Source organism: Onychostruthus taczanowskii, unplaced genomic scaffold, assembly GCF_017590055.1.
Source record: "Onychostruthus taczanowskii isolate IOZ18803 unplaced genomic scaffold, ASM1759005v1 scaffold116, whole genome shotgun sequence".
NCBI classification, from domain to species: Eukaryota; Metazoa; Chordata; class Aves; order Passeriformes; family Passeridae; genus Onychostruthus; species Onychostruthus taczanowskii.
This window is the reverse complement of record NW_024498294.1, coordinates 470,509-485,225: the sequence shown is the minus strand read 5'-3', so window position 1 is coordinate 485,225 and position 14,717 is coordinate 470,509. Positions and strand designations below refer to the sequence as shown.

At 40.0% G+C, this 14,717-nt stretch overlaps 1 protein-coding gene across 1 annotated transcript in view; it reads left to right on the top strand.

Moving 5' to 3' along the window:
• SYN2 (synapsin II) overlaps positions 1 to 14,717 on the top strand; it is a 163,335-nt gene that overhangs the window by 53,542 nt on the left and 95,076 nt on the right. The window contains exons 2-4 of the mRNA XM_041427545.1: positions 6,697 to 6,754; positions 9,173 to 9,264; positions 14,054 to 14,210. Of these exons, the coding sequence (XP_041283479.1) occupies positions 6,697 to 6,754; positions 9,173 to 9,264; positions 14,054 to 14,210 (307 nt within the window). The remainder of the gene's footprint in view (positions 1 to 6,696; positions 6,755 to 9,172; positions 9,265 to 14,053; positions 14,211 to 14,717) is intronic.

Below are 14,717 nucleotides of genomic sequence, written 5' to 3'. Positions count from 1 at the left end.
ACCCCACCTTTCTAGCAAGAACTGTGTGCAGCCCCGACAGGGAGATGGAATAATTGCTGCTTAATAAAATTGTGTTCTTTATTTCTAGCTAGGCTATGGGTTATTTTTAAATAAGTTTTTAGAGCTGGATCTCTTTGGGCAGGGAAATCCTCCACTGGGAAGCGTTCACTGTGGTTTTTCATGAGTGTGGCCGTTGCTGGGGAAGGGGATGAGGGTGCATGCAGGACCCTCATACTTGGGTTTTAAGCAAATTTATAACAAAGCTCTTTGCTCCAGGCTGCAGAGGTGAGGGCAGGAAACCCCTGCAGAAGAGGAGCAGTGGTCCCTGCAGTGTTCTCCTGCCCTGCTCAGTGTGAGCTGTGGGGTGGCTGTGCCCTCGTGTGTGGAGTTTCATCTTCTTTTCTACCAGGGATGGGATTAAATGTATGAAATGGAATTTCTTGTTGGGACTCAGATGTTTGTTAGTTCTTCTCTATGGCACAGTCTCATAAACCCTGAGTTCTACAGCACTTCACTCCAACAAACTGAAAATGCAGCCCCATCTCTCTCTAAGGCCTTTTAAGGATAAACTGTCCAATTAAGAAATTACACCAAAATTATTTCACTTTTAACCCAATAACCAACCACCCGTGCCTGCTATGGGGACTTTTTTATCCAATTACACAAAACCACACAAACCCATGGAGAAGAAGGTGGAGAAGAAGGACAAGCCTCTGCACTAAACCCTCCATCTTGCTTTATATATATTACTGTATTCTAAACCCTTAAACTCTAAGTTTTCCACCCTGTGATACTGCACACTTTTATTTAAAGTGTGCTCCCACAATTACAGCCCTATCCATCAGTCAATTTTGGAAGCTTTCTCCAGGGCCTCAGGTCAATGCAGTGTTCTCCTGGGGGTCAGTGCCTGGCAGCACAGAAAGTCTGGAATTCTCAGTTTCCAGGGTTCCAACACTGGTGCTCCTGTATAAATGGGCAGCTCAGAGATGCAGAAATCCTGGCAGAATTAACTGTGACGGTGCCAGGGGCAGGCCAGCTGGGAGGACTGTGCTGAGATGCACCAGGACAGGAATTCTTGCTTTGTCCCCAGTAATTCTCTTCCCATCTGTTATGATTGACAACTCTGGCATAGAAATATTTGATGCAGTGATTTCAGGTACAGAGACACCATGAAGCCTCAGACATATTGGCACAAGCACCTTTTATTTTGTTTTGGTTTTTTTATGAGCAGTTTATTTTCCTCTTCAAAATGATGGACTGAGAGTGAAGAAGTGCATCAATCATGTCCTAGAGTCATGTCCTCCAGTCAGGCATGCTGGGGAAAAAATGTATGAAATAAATCAAATTTCAGTTGGGGTTTCTGTGAATTGTCACCTCCTGGGGTGGATGGCTTTGAAGGGCAATCCCTGTGTCCTTGGCATGGCTGTGCTGCCGCTGGAGAGGGCATTTCACCCAGCTGGGTGATGAAGAGCAAGCAGAGCTGTGGAAGTGTGAGCCATGGAAGATGCTGGGATCACCTGTGCTGTCCCAGAGCCAGGCAAAGGCGCTGCTGTGGATTTACAGCTCCTGCTAATGGAGATTGTCATCAATCTAACGGAGCCCAGCTCAGCAGGGAGCACTGCTAAAGCCAAAAGTTGCTCCAAGTCACACGTCTGGTGTGTTCTGACATTTATTTTGTGCTGGGGGGCTGCTCCTTCTGAGGCAATCTCTGTATGAGGTAAGACCTTGAGAAAACATCACTGTTTTATGTGAAAGAGTGGCTGGGGCAGCTGCCAAGGCTGGAACTCCACCGTGCAGACACAAAAAGGACGTGCTTTAAATCCAGACAGCTCTTTGCAGAGTCTCGGTAACATTTGGGAATATCAAGGCCTTTCAGAGTCAGGTTTTAAGCAGGATATTTTTCTGTAAAAATGTGGCACAAGTAAATAAAAGAAAGCCTTAAATCACTGGGGTTAGTTTCTATTTAAGCACAACAACTCATCAGAGGTGAGTTACCCAAAGCTTGGCTGATGGGGAAGGCAGCACAGCAAAAGTGGTACTGTCAGTTGGAGAGCACATGGATGCTGGCACAGAAATCTCCCCTGGTTTCAGTGGGATGTGATTTAATTCCCATAAAATGAAAATGCTGTGCAGATCTTATCATACACTGGTTTTGTTAACAGCATCTTGTGGTCTTCCTGTATTTACAAAAGTCTTTTTTAATTGAACTAAAGAACAAATTATTTCTAATCCCATTTGAACTTGAAGACTGGGCTCAGCTTGAAATCTTAACTTGGAGACAAGATTTTGTTTCTCTTCAGCTTTTTCTAGCCTGTCACTGAGACACTTTTAAAGCCCATGGAATTCTGGCTGGGTCTGTGTCATTTGTTTGTCAGTATCCTTACATGCAGTTCATTGATAATTCCTGTAAATAAGTTATTTGGGAATATTCTGTATATATACATATATAGACACACACACACATATATATATATGATATATACATACAGAATATTTGGGAATATTCTGTATATATGCACACACACATATAGATATGTGTGTGTATATATATATATAGAGAGAGAGAGATACACATATTAATCCAGGCTGGTCTCATGGCATAGTAAGATACTGTGGAACTGCAGGTAGATGCTGTGTAGCTGAGTAGGGAAATAAATCATATTTATAATTTATATATTTGAAACCCCTTTAACGACTCTGCTTCTCTGCTTATCCTTGGCAAAGGTCAGTGATGGAGTGAGTTCGTGTCAGGCTGCCTCTGTGGCAGCTGCACATTCTCTGGTGGTTTAATTTTAAATATGAATTGTGCAGCAAGCAATGCATCAATATTTCAGGTGTTTTGAACAGCCTCTGGCTGGAAGAGGCCGTGGCAGTGCCTTCAGTGGGCAGCATCCCTTCCCAGCTCTCTGCTCTCTCTGTGGCCTTTAGAAAGCACTGGTGGAGTGTCAGGGGGATGATTTCATTTCCTTTTCTTCTTTACCTACAATGCAAAAATCATCCACAACAGCAGAACAATGCTACTGTAAGTGCCCCTGATCTGGTGTGTGTTTGGTTTTCACTTTCACTCCTGCTGGCAGCTCACCTCACCCTCCTCAGAGCCCTTTCCACAGCCATTCCACGCTCTGTGCCAAGAGGAATAAAGCTTAACAGGAATTTGAGCCTGCGAGTGAGTGGAATTCTGTAAATAAATAACACCAAACAGTTGCATTCCTCAGCTCCCCTCTGTAAAAAATAAAATAAATTACCATAAGTATGTAATGAATGTCATTATGATATGACTGCCTCTTTCTTTTATTGCAAATGGGGAATAATTCAAGCAGGGCATGGCTGAATTTCCAAGGTAGAGTAAATAAAATTAAAACTGGGTTCTGTGTCACAACAGCTACATGCTAACTAATTCGGAGACTTTGTTCTGAAATGCTCAAGTCATGAAACTTTCAGTTATAGGATAAACTGTTTAATTAAGAAATGACAAAATTTATTTTTATTTTTAACCTAATAACTAGTTACTTGTGGTTTGCAATGTGGATTTTTATTCTAATTACACAATGCTACTTAAACTTATGAAGAAGAAGGATTAATTTATGTTTTAAAACTTTTACCTGATTTTTTATATATTATTACATTTTAGAACTTTAAACTCTAAGTTTTCTACTATGTGATATTACACACTTCTATTTAAACTCAACACCCTCAATCCCAGTTCTGTCATTAAATTATGAAGCTTTCTCCATGGCCTCAGGTGAAATGCAGTGTTCTCCTGGGGGTCAGTGCCTGGCAGCACAGAAAGTCTGAAATTCTCAGCAGCCAGGGTTCCAACAGATACCCAGATAAATTCTTGCAGTCTGGGGCTCAACATTTGAAGAATATTGTGGAATATTATACATTTTTATAAAAGTTGTTGGCAAAAGCTGCTATGAAACTGATTCTCTTTAAATGATTGAATGTCAGGCTTGTTTTCAAGCCTCAGATTGCTTAACTTCAGTCCTCATTACTCCTGTTTATTTCTAAAGCTGAAGTCATTTGTTGAAACGTGAATCGTGTCAGAGTTTAGCTCTTTGGAGATTGCCTCATGTTTAAGTAGAAAGACTGAATTTAGAGTAATAACATCTCACTAATTAACAGCTAATGAGTATTTTGGTTATCTCACTAACACATGCATGCAGTGGACTTGGAGTGAAGAGTAGAAGGGTCTGTCCTGGGCTCTCCCTGCTTTCCCAGTTCCATTCCTTCTCTCAAAGAGCTGCCAGGTGCTGATATTTGTTAGGGCAGCTTTTGGGGGAGGTTTAGTCTCTGGATGGCCAAGTTACCATTCAAACTGGAAGAAACTTGTGGCCACAGCTCTCTTCACAGAGGGCAGCAGGCACAATTTCCCAAGGATTTTTCCTGGGAAGGCAGTGAGAAGCACAGAGAGAAGAAGAGCAAACAATCTTTATCTCTATCACGGCTCCTGTTTTTGCACATGTGGAATTATGGAGGTTGTTTACCCAAAGTGATTTGGGTATTGGACACAAGTGAAAGTTGTTTTGAGTGATTAGCCAATGACTTAAAGCTGTGCCATGACTGTCTGGAGACAGTCACAAGTTTTCTTTAGTAGAGTATAGTATCTTTTTAGCATATTTATAATATAGCATTAGTGTAATATAGTATACTTTAATAAAGCAATTGTTCAGCCTTCTGAATCATGGAGTCAGAGCACATTACTCCCCGCCAGGGGGATTGCCTTTTTCTGTGATAGAAACTGAGTATTTAAACTGGTTTTCCAGTGGCCAAGAGGCAGCTTCACTATAATGCAGTCAAGATAATTATATTTAAATTTAATGTGTCATATAATGTAGCCAAGATAATTGTATTTAAATTAAATGTCTCATGTGATGTCCAATAATGCATTTAGCTCACCTCTTGCTGCATCAGAGATAAAACCCAGGAGCTCATCCATCCTGTTCCCACCAGAATTCAACCAGGACAATGCTGTTAAATCCATGGGGGCCAGAACTGGAGTTTGAAGTATTTTTTGCAGTGGTGAATCTTTAGTTTTTCAGAGAGGCATTAAAGCTGTCTGTTGATGTAAGCTGGGTGCTTTCCTCCTGAGGCAGGTCCCTGATTGTGGGACCTTCCTCCAGCTCTGGCACAAATCTCCCGGCTTTTCCCATAAAACACGTCCAGAATCCCCAGTGATTCCAAGAGGTGATGCTCACATTCCTCTTAAGGGATTCCAAAACAAATTTGGAAGATAAATAAGTGATTAATGATATTTCTGTAAATTAGGTTTATATTTAACATCTATTTTTAGTATTGCCAAAAATATTTGCTAACACTGAGTGTGCACCTCCTAGAACAGAACAACGGATTTTAAACTTCATCTTTCATGTGTATTTATTGCAAGAATACAGTTAAAAAACATAATAATACAAATGCTTTCTTCTTCCCAATGGCATGTTTATACAGAATTAATGGTTGGGCAATATTTTAGCGTGGGATTTCAGTATAAGCACTTCTACCATCCATTATCCATATCCTTAAGAAATATTCTTAAGAAATACCCTTATTCTTTATGAAATGCTGCCCAAGGCAGTGTTTACATTTGATTATTAAGAAATTTTGTTTATCCACTATTGAAAGCAGTGGTGAAATTCTTCTGGATCACAGCAGAAATAAATTATTAATATACGTATTGCTATGGCTTTCATTGGTGAGGTAGATTTCATGTAATACAATAGCATTTAGTTAGATGCTGGAAATGCACAAAGTTGGTCTTCTTTAACACTTGAGGTGATGTTCTGTGGTGTTGAGGTTTTGAATTGTGCAAAGAATTTTTTCCTTGTGCAAGAAAAAAGCAGGGAAGGTGCCCTAAGCTTTGGCTTGAACAAAGAAAATGCAGAGAGGCTGATCCTCTATTCCTTCAACAACATCAGAATGTCAGATTAATTCCTTTTTATCAACAGATTTATCTTTTTTTGTGAAATCCTCCTTTAGTCCAAAGCAGGTACATTCAGCCTGAGGGATACAAGGGATGGATTCCTGGAGGAATGTCTGTTTGTAAGGCCTGGATCAGTGAATTCAGCTCTGTTCTGTCCCAGAAATCCTGGTGCATAATAACTGCTCATAAACTCTCCTTTACATTAATAATTTCATATCAACTCAGTCTAGAGGAAAGAAAACTGATTAGGAAACCAAGCAGACACTCAAATATCTGACAACAGCAGTCTCCAGTTCTCTGACACTTTAAAAATAATGTAAGGTTTCTAAGCACAGGACTCCCAATAAACCAGTTTTTCTAAATTAATTCAATTTAGATGGATAAAGATGAATGTGAGTGGTTGTTAGGAAGTTGTTCACAGGGAAATGAATTTCCACTGCCACTGTTGACTTTGAGAGCAAGATTGTACCTGTTTAACAGGACTCCTTTTATACTGTTTAACAGCTGTGAAGCGTGTACTTCTGATGTTTCATCATTTCAGTGCGTCTTCACTTCAGTGCTGGAAACCACATTATTCTTTTTATTACAAAATATTGTGGGATGGGGTGAAGAATACAAAGGTGGCAAAGAAGGGCAATTGTGCATGCGCAGCAGATAGATTTCATCAGTATGTTTGTGTGTTTTCAAGACACTGAAGGCAACACAGGAAGTCTTCTACAGACGCTGATTACAGATAAATACATCCTTGATTTTCTCTCCTTTTTTTTTTCTTGCAGGGCCAAGGCTTTTCGTGGAAAAAAGGTCCATGGAGAGTATGACATAAAGGTGGAACAGGTAACCGACTTAGCCTGATTGTTATTTTTATATCTCTGCATTTGTTGAAACACATATATTTAATACACGTATGTAAACCCTCCCTGGGGGGATTTAAAAGCTGTGTGCATGTGGCACTTGGGGGCATGGTTTGGTGGTGGCCTTGGATTAATGATAATGGAGATTATCTGAGAGGGCTTTTCCAACCTAAATGATTCCATGGTTCTCTGTGCATTTATGTACAGAAAAATTCACAATCTTTGTACCCCAAACCCCTCACAGTTAAGGAAATGTGATGGTTTGGGCTGGAGCACAGTTAATTCCCCCCCTGGAGCTGCTGGGGTGTTGGTTTCCTATGTTTCCACTCACAGCTTTGGCTTTAGCTCTTGAATTCTGTTTATCTCAACCCACAGTTTTCCCACTTTTACCCTCTGGGTGAGAATGGGTACGGGGCTGAGCTGCCAGCTGGGGTTAAGCCACCAGCCCTTTTTTGGCACCCAAAGTGGGCTCTTCTGAGGGGATTTTGACCATAATTTTCACAGCATGAAAAACATCTTGTATTCAGGAGTTGTTGCTTAGAGACTGTGAAGTTCCCAGACACTCCATGAATTACGTGTGGCAGTTCTGTATCACTAATTCCCCACTCAGGAATATAAATGTGCTCTGGGTGCAGTGCTAGCTTGTGGGGGTTTAAAAAAAAATCTGTAATAAATAGGAATAGGCATGGAGATATAATTTAGGGTGCACTACAATTCTGGCTATTTTATTTAAGCTGAAACTAGGGATTTAAAGAAGTCTTTTCACTGCTTTGAATCTTGAATTGCTCAAATAGATGCTGCTGCATGAAGCATCGTTGTTTTGTCATTGGATTTTCAAGGAGTGAGGGAAAGTTGTCATTAACTGTGTGCATCCAGCTGATCTAAAGTAGCTCTAATGGTACAGCATCCACTCCTTACACCTCTGAATATCTGATGCCCTTGACCTGGGAGCATGGAAAACTTTGCCAGGGGTCTTCAGGGGTATTGAGGGAGAGGCAGGAAAAGGAAGACAGCTGATTTGTCCATTCCCACCTAGGCCAGAGCAGGCAGCTGACAGCACACCCCATGTCTTGAACAGGAGAAAAACTGGGGGTAAACCTGGAATTCCCTTCCTGTGCTGCTAGACCTTCCATCAGAGAGAGACTGCAAGTTTCTGACCCACACAAATCCTTTTGTTACGCACCAGCATAGAAATAGCAACTACTGCAGTGTCCTGCTGCTAATACCATTTATTGCAGCAGTAATTGTTTCATTTTTACACTTCCCTTCTCTACATACAATGTCTTCCATCATGCACTAAGCTTTTAAAGTGGTTTATTAATTGGAGATGCCCGTTCTCAGTCTCAGAGTGGATTGACTGAGTCTGACATTTGCAGTGCCTACACGCAGAGCTCATTCTCTCCCCATTTGCACTGGTTTTGCAACGAGCTGGGGAGTGCTGTCCCAGGGATCCCAGGAGCTGTGAGGGTGTCTGGGTTTAATGAATCCAAGCCCTGAGTGCAGTGCCTGGGCTGCAGCAGTGGGAGGAACAGCTCAGCCCTCCCTTCCTGAGCCCCAGGGTGTGAAACGCTCCCCACTCTGCCCCAGGAAGACTTGCAGTAATTCCATTTTTCAGGAGCAGACTAACGAGGATTGTGACACTCTCTATTCTCTGCTGCTCCCCGGACAGCAAAGACACTTTTATTTATCCACCAGGAGACAGCTGGCTGCATTTCAATTCTTCTGCTGGGTGATGTTATTGTGGAGTGCCTTGAGAGTCTAAGCTGGTGAAAGGCTGGGGATAAATGTAAAACATCCTGTCCTTTCCTTTCAAATCACTGCAGATTCAGAGTATGGGAGCAGCCCCCTTTAAATTCCACATTTCCAGGGTGAGAAGACTTTTGAAAAAAATGCTTTAATTGAGAATTTTGTGAGACAATTGCTCATTAGCAGCAGCTCCTTTAAAAAAAGAGTACATGCACATAAAGAAAATCAAAAGGGATGAGCAGTATGAGGAGACACTAAAGTCTTTGAGAAAATGTTACTTTAATACTGCTTTTGTACTGTTTTTCTTCAAAACTTTATGTCAATGTTGAGCCTGTATTAATCTCTTTGATAACATTGTGCAAAGAAAAAATATAATCCCTACATTTCTGTGCAGACATGGAGGAGTAAATCCACTTGTACTGCCCCACAACCCATTTCCACAACATTTTTTTTACCTTTTGCTCTCTTTGGGTTAAAACCTTTTGAAATGTGATGTATCACACTTGAAAAATACTGCTGGATCAATGCCCCCTTGGTGCTCATTTTATTTCAAATGTAGATTGTCAGCACTTCAGGCCCTAATGTTGAAAATAAGGGAATTGGTAAATAAAGCTAAAATAAACCAGTCTGACTAACGGGAGTCTTTTCTTCATAGGCAGAATTTTCAGAAATCAACTTGATAGCCCATGCTGATGGCAATTATGCAGTTGATATCCAAGTCATTCGAAATGGCACAAAAGTTGTCAGGTAAGCAAAACTCCATGGAATAGCAGCAAAAAGCAATAAATGGCATCATGTGTGGATGGGAGAGGTGCTGTGTGCTTGGGTTGTGTTTGTGGATGCCCCTCAGGGAGAGTAGAAAATAAAATATCTGATTTGTGACAACCTTCCTGTGACACATCTTGACATTTTAATCATGGGGAAAATGGATTTATTAAGGGAAGGAATAAAGAATACATGGTTGGGAGTTGGGGTTATTGATTTGGGTTTTATGTTTGCTACAGAAGGACCCAAATTTGGTGATTTTGTGCCTGCCAGACTTTCCCAGAATAGCAGAATTTATTTCCAGCATGGAATATTTTCTATTGAAACAGACCAAGTCATAATGCCCTTCTCAGGGCAGTTACTGGAATTTTTCTGCCTGTTTGAAACATTTTGGTTTAAATACCTCAGATTTCCCAGCGGCTGTTTTGTCTAAAAAGGATGATGCCAAAGAAGGCAGGGTAAATTTGGCTTTGGTTTTTTTCAGAGAGGACATCAACAGCCTCCTAAATGTGGGGGGAGAAACCAGGGCAAAGGAAAAAATTAAGGAAGTAATAGAAAAATCATATCAGCAAAATGATTGTATTGGCAAAATTATTATCAAAATGTTATCCAATATTTTATTTAAATTGTGGGAATTGCTCCTATTTTTGCTGGTGCATTTATGTGCAAGTGAAGTGCAGCAGTTGTTTGGCTGAAAAACTGAATTTAAAGGCAGAGCCACACAAGCATGTCCTGGACCTTCATGGTTTGCAGAACACATCTCCAAATAAAAGATTTGAATATGTCCACTCATACATATAAAAAAACCAACCAACCAAAGAAAAAACATAACCAAAAAAGACCCCAAAATACCAAAAACAAAACAAACAAAAAAAAAAAACCCTCCAAGAAAAATATTAAAAATAAGTTTATGCTTCAAAATTCCAATTCTTTACTCTCTGGAATGTTTAAAAAATATTGCAGTTTAATACAAAAACAATGATCTTGTGCCAAACCCGCAAGATTATTTCCTTAGAAGAGTTAGAGATTTGATTTTTCTTAGGGTTGGTGGAATTTTTTACCTAATGATGGAAGTTTTGGAGCCAAGAAATCTTGATCACTGCTCCCTAGTGGCTTTTCTGTACTATTCCAAAAAGTGTTTTAAAAAGTGTCAAAGCCAAGTTACCATCAAAACATGTCAGGAGAAAATGAGGTCTGGGAACCTCCAGAAAATAACATCTCCAAAGATCTGCAGGTCATGAGAAAACTTGGTAAAAATGCTGCTTTTGTTAGGAAAAAAATGGAACTTTGTGTTATCTGATAACTCTGAGAACGAGATAACACTGTTGTAGTTTTATGGGTAATTTGTTTATGCAAATAGAACTACCTGAAGCTGATAATTTTCCCTCAAATCTGGTGTGTGACACGTGGGGATGTGGCTTGTGGAGGTGCTGGCATGATGGGAGAGCAATTCTCTGTTTCTGTGATAACTGGAGATATTTGTTATCAATTTGATGCCCAGAGTGACCTTGTGTCATAGATTTATGAGCAAATTATTAGTTAGCAAAATCATAGCAATTTCAATGACAAAATTTTGCTGGTTTGGTTCAGTTTTAGAGGAAAAAAATATTTGCCAGTCACCAACTTTTTTTGGTGTGTGAATGAAAATCATACCACGAAAAAAATTATATTTTCTGTAACATAATGCTGAGAATTTTGGATCTTGATGCTGGAGCCACAATTAAAATTTTTCTCCTGGCCTCCTTCTGTATGCAGTCACTCCATCCAGCATTAATTACAGAACAATTATGGGAATGTAGCATATTCCTTTGAGGAGCTTTTGCAAAGCAAACTGTATGTCTTTGTTTTTAAATTTTTAAACGTACATCCCCTCCATTCCCCAATTCTTTCATTAAATTGTTTTTTGAGAGGACACTTTCTGTTATTTTATTTGAAGCCACAGCACTGTCTGGGATGTGTTATCCTGCTTATTTTAATAAATAAAAGTTGCCTCTTTCTTTCACTGAGGGATCTGAAATTTTAATGAAGGCATGTGGGAATTGGAAAAACAGAAATTTCTACAGACACTGAAGAGTTTGACCTACAACCTTAGAAAAAGCTTAAATTAATATAGAAATAAAATACACAAACATTAAACAAAAAATCATAAACGTATGTTTCTATAATTGTAAGAAAAAATATACCTCAAGTAAGTAAAACACTATGTTAATAAAATAGTGAATAGTTTATAATGTAAGGGTGTGGCTGTATAGAATAAGCTAAAAGTTTAAAAATTATAACAGAAACATACATATATTAATATAAAACCTATAAATAAAACCCATTAAAAACCTATAAAAAACTATTAAACAAAAATATCCACTGTACAACAAAATTAAATAAAAATAGTAAGTCAGAAAAACAAAATAAACCTTATAGCAACTATCTATTAAGTTAAAAAGTTATATATTACCTTATAACAAAAAAACTTCTAACTACTCTTAAACTGTTACCAGCTACTTACTCTCATAAATCTCACAACCTCCAAAACTAAAATATTTATTTGAAAAATAAATCATTTTTAAACCAAAAATAGTCCCATCCCTTCATTAATAGCAGTGATAAGGGCATCATTAATCCTCTGAGTATTATATTCATGCTGTGCCAGTAAATTGGATTTCCATGTCCCAGACTCTTGGCACCCCCATGAAACCTTGATCACAACATCTCAGGGCTGTGCTGCAGATATTTTTCAGTAATCCTGTTTAGAGGCAAGGATTTCTTTTCAGGTTTTGCTCATTGAGCTTCAGTGCCATTTGGATGACTCTTGACTGCAAATCCTTAATGTTGCTTTTGCCAAATCGTGCAGGTTTGGTGTTTTAATTTATTGTTACTGTGGCACTGGTAAAGCACTGGCACAGGGTGCCCAGAGCAGCTGTGGCTGCCCCATCCCTGGCAGTGCCCAACCCAGGTTGGACAGGGCTTGGAGCACCCTGGGACAGTGGAAGATGTCCACTAGTGCCTTTCACTAGAAAAGAAAACGAGCTTTAAAAGCTCTCTTCCAACCCAAACACTTCTCTGAGCCTGTGATTTGAAATCCAAGAATCCAGCTAATCTGCTTGGACTGCTGCACCCAAGCTGGGATCTCAGAACTGCTACAGCAATTTTAATGTGGATTTTAACTGTATTGTTGTTTTTATTCTACCAGACTGAGAATTCAGAATAATTTTTTAATCTTCAGAGTGTCTCACCCCAGTAAACAGCTTGTATTTATTCAAGGCATGTAAATAATTTCACCAATTTACTATGATAATTTAATTTACCCTGCAGTTATACCTCCTTTAGGAAGTTGAAATCTTCAAACTAGTCTGGGCTTTCTTCCCCTATAAAATTGGAATGCAGAAAAGACTCTTTCAACCATCAGATTTAGGAGTGAATTGCCCTTGTTCTGGAGGCTCTGTTCTGTTGGTTTGTGTTTTCTGTTTTCCATAAACTTCTCCAGTAACACAATGTCAGGGTTGGAATAAGGTGAAGATGGTGTCAGATTGTTGGCAAAGGTGCAGGGTGATAGGCAGGGAACCACGGGGAGCAGCAGGGGAAATGCTGGTCAGATACCAGAGATAAAAGGGGGAAATGCAGCAGTAAGTAAAAAAATTCATTTTGACAAGTCTCTTGATCAAAAGTCCAGTCGTGATTCTCTCCATTATAGTCTGATTCCATTTGCCAGCAATGTGGTTGCTTCATACCTTACTGTCCTTAAAACAGCCTGACAATAATTGTGAAAAAAAAAAAAAATTAAATTGCTCCCCAAAAGTCCAAGTTTGTGGCAGAGCCCTTTGCCTGCTTTAGTTTTCTTGTCACTGCTCAGAAACTGGAGAAGACAAATGAAAGACATACCTAGAAGTAATAGATGTGATTTATCTGTCAGCAAGGAAAACAACCTGAAATCCATGATAATTTCTCTCTCCTCTTAATGGAACCCCATTATTGAGGGGACGCTGAACAGATTAAAGGTGCTGCAGATTTTCATGAAGCCATCATGACTCTTTCCATCTTTTATCATTTCCCTTTGGTTTGAGTGTTTTTCATGAAGCCATCATGGCTTTTTCAATTTTTTCCCTTTGGTTTGAGTGTTTTTGATGAAGTCATCATGGTTATTTTTACCTTTTATCGTTTCCCTTTGGTTTGAGTGTTTTTCACAAAGCTAGCATGGTTCTTTCAATTTTTTCCCTTTGGTTTGAATGTTTTCCATGAAGCCATCATGGCTCTTTCCACCTTTTATCAATTCCCTTTGGTTTGAGTGCTTCACATGAAACCATCATGGTTCTTTCCATTTTTTGCCTTGGTTTGAATGTTTTCCATGAAGCCATCATGGCTCTTTCCACCTTTTATCAATTCCCTTTGGTTTGAGTGCTTCACATGAAACCATCATGGTTCTTTCCATTTTTTGCCTTGGTTTGAATGTTTTCCATGAAGCCATCATGGCTCTTTCCACCTTTTATCAATTCCCTTTGGTTTGAGTGGTTTTCATGAAACCATCACAGCTCTTTCCAATTTTTCCCTTTGTTTTGAGTGTTTTTCATGAAGCCATAATGGCTCTTTCAATTTTTTCCCTTTGATGTGAGTGTTTTTCATGGAGCCATCATGGCTCTTTCCAACTTTGTCACTTCCCATTGGTTCACGTGTTCTTCCCTACTCCCCCACCAGCCATTTTCCACCCTCTGCAGATTTTGCTGTAGAAGGAGAACCAGTTTGCTGGTGGATTATCACGACGATGGATGTTTTTTGGCAGGTCATTCCGGCCCGACTTCGTGCTGGTGCGGCAGCATTCCTACAGCATGGCAGAGAACGAGGATTTCCGCAACCTGATCATCGGCATGCAGTACGCTGGCATCCCCAGCGTCAACTCCCTCGAGTCCATCTACAACTTCTGTGACAAGCCCTGGGTGGTGAGTGCTGCTGCTGCCTTTGGGGGCCCCCAGAGCAGAGGCCAGGCAAGGTGAAGGGAATAAAGTGGGGATTCATGAAAGCCTTCAGCAGGCACAGCTCGGGCAGCCACAGCCTCCAGAGGCTGCACCCAAGGTGGACCATGGGCATGAGTTTTCACACAATTATCAGTTTGGCCATTCACATATCAGGGGTTAATGCTCCAATTCCAGCTGCAGGTAATGAAGTCATTTACCCCCAGTTTGCTCCCCCCAGCTCACTTTAGGTTATACTTTCTGGGGCCTGAAGCAGTGAGGTGTCCTTGAGTTCCAGGCACAGAGGGGAATTGCTGTCTCTGAATAAAACCTGAAGACAGTAACTAACACTCTAAATGCAGTATAAAGTTATACCCTAATGCAATACAGGATTTGAAAAACATAAAAGCTAAATCCTAAACTGGATTTAAAAACATAAAAGCTAAATCACTGCATCTGGAAATTTCCAGAGCCTGGCATTTCAGCTGCTGCACT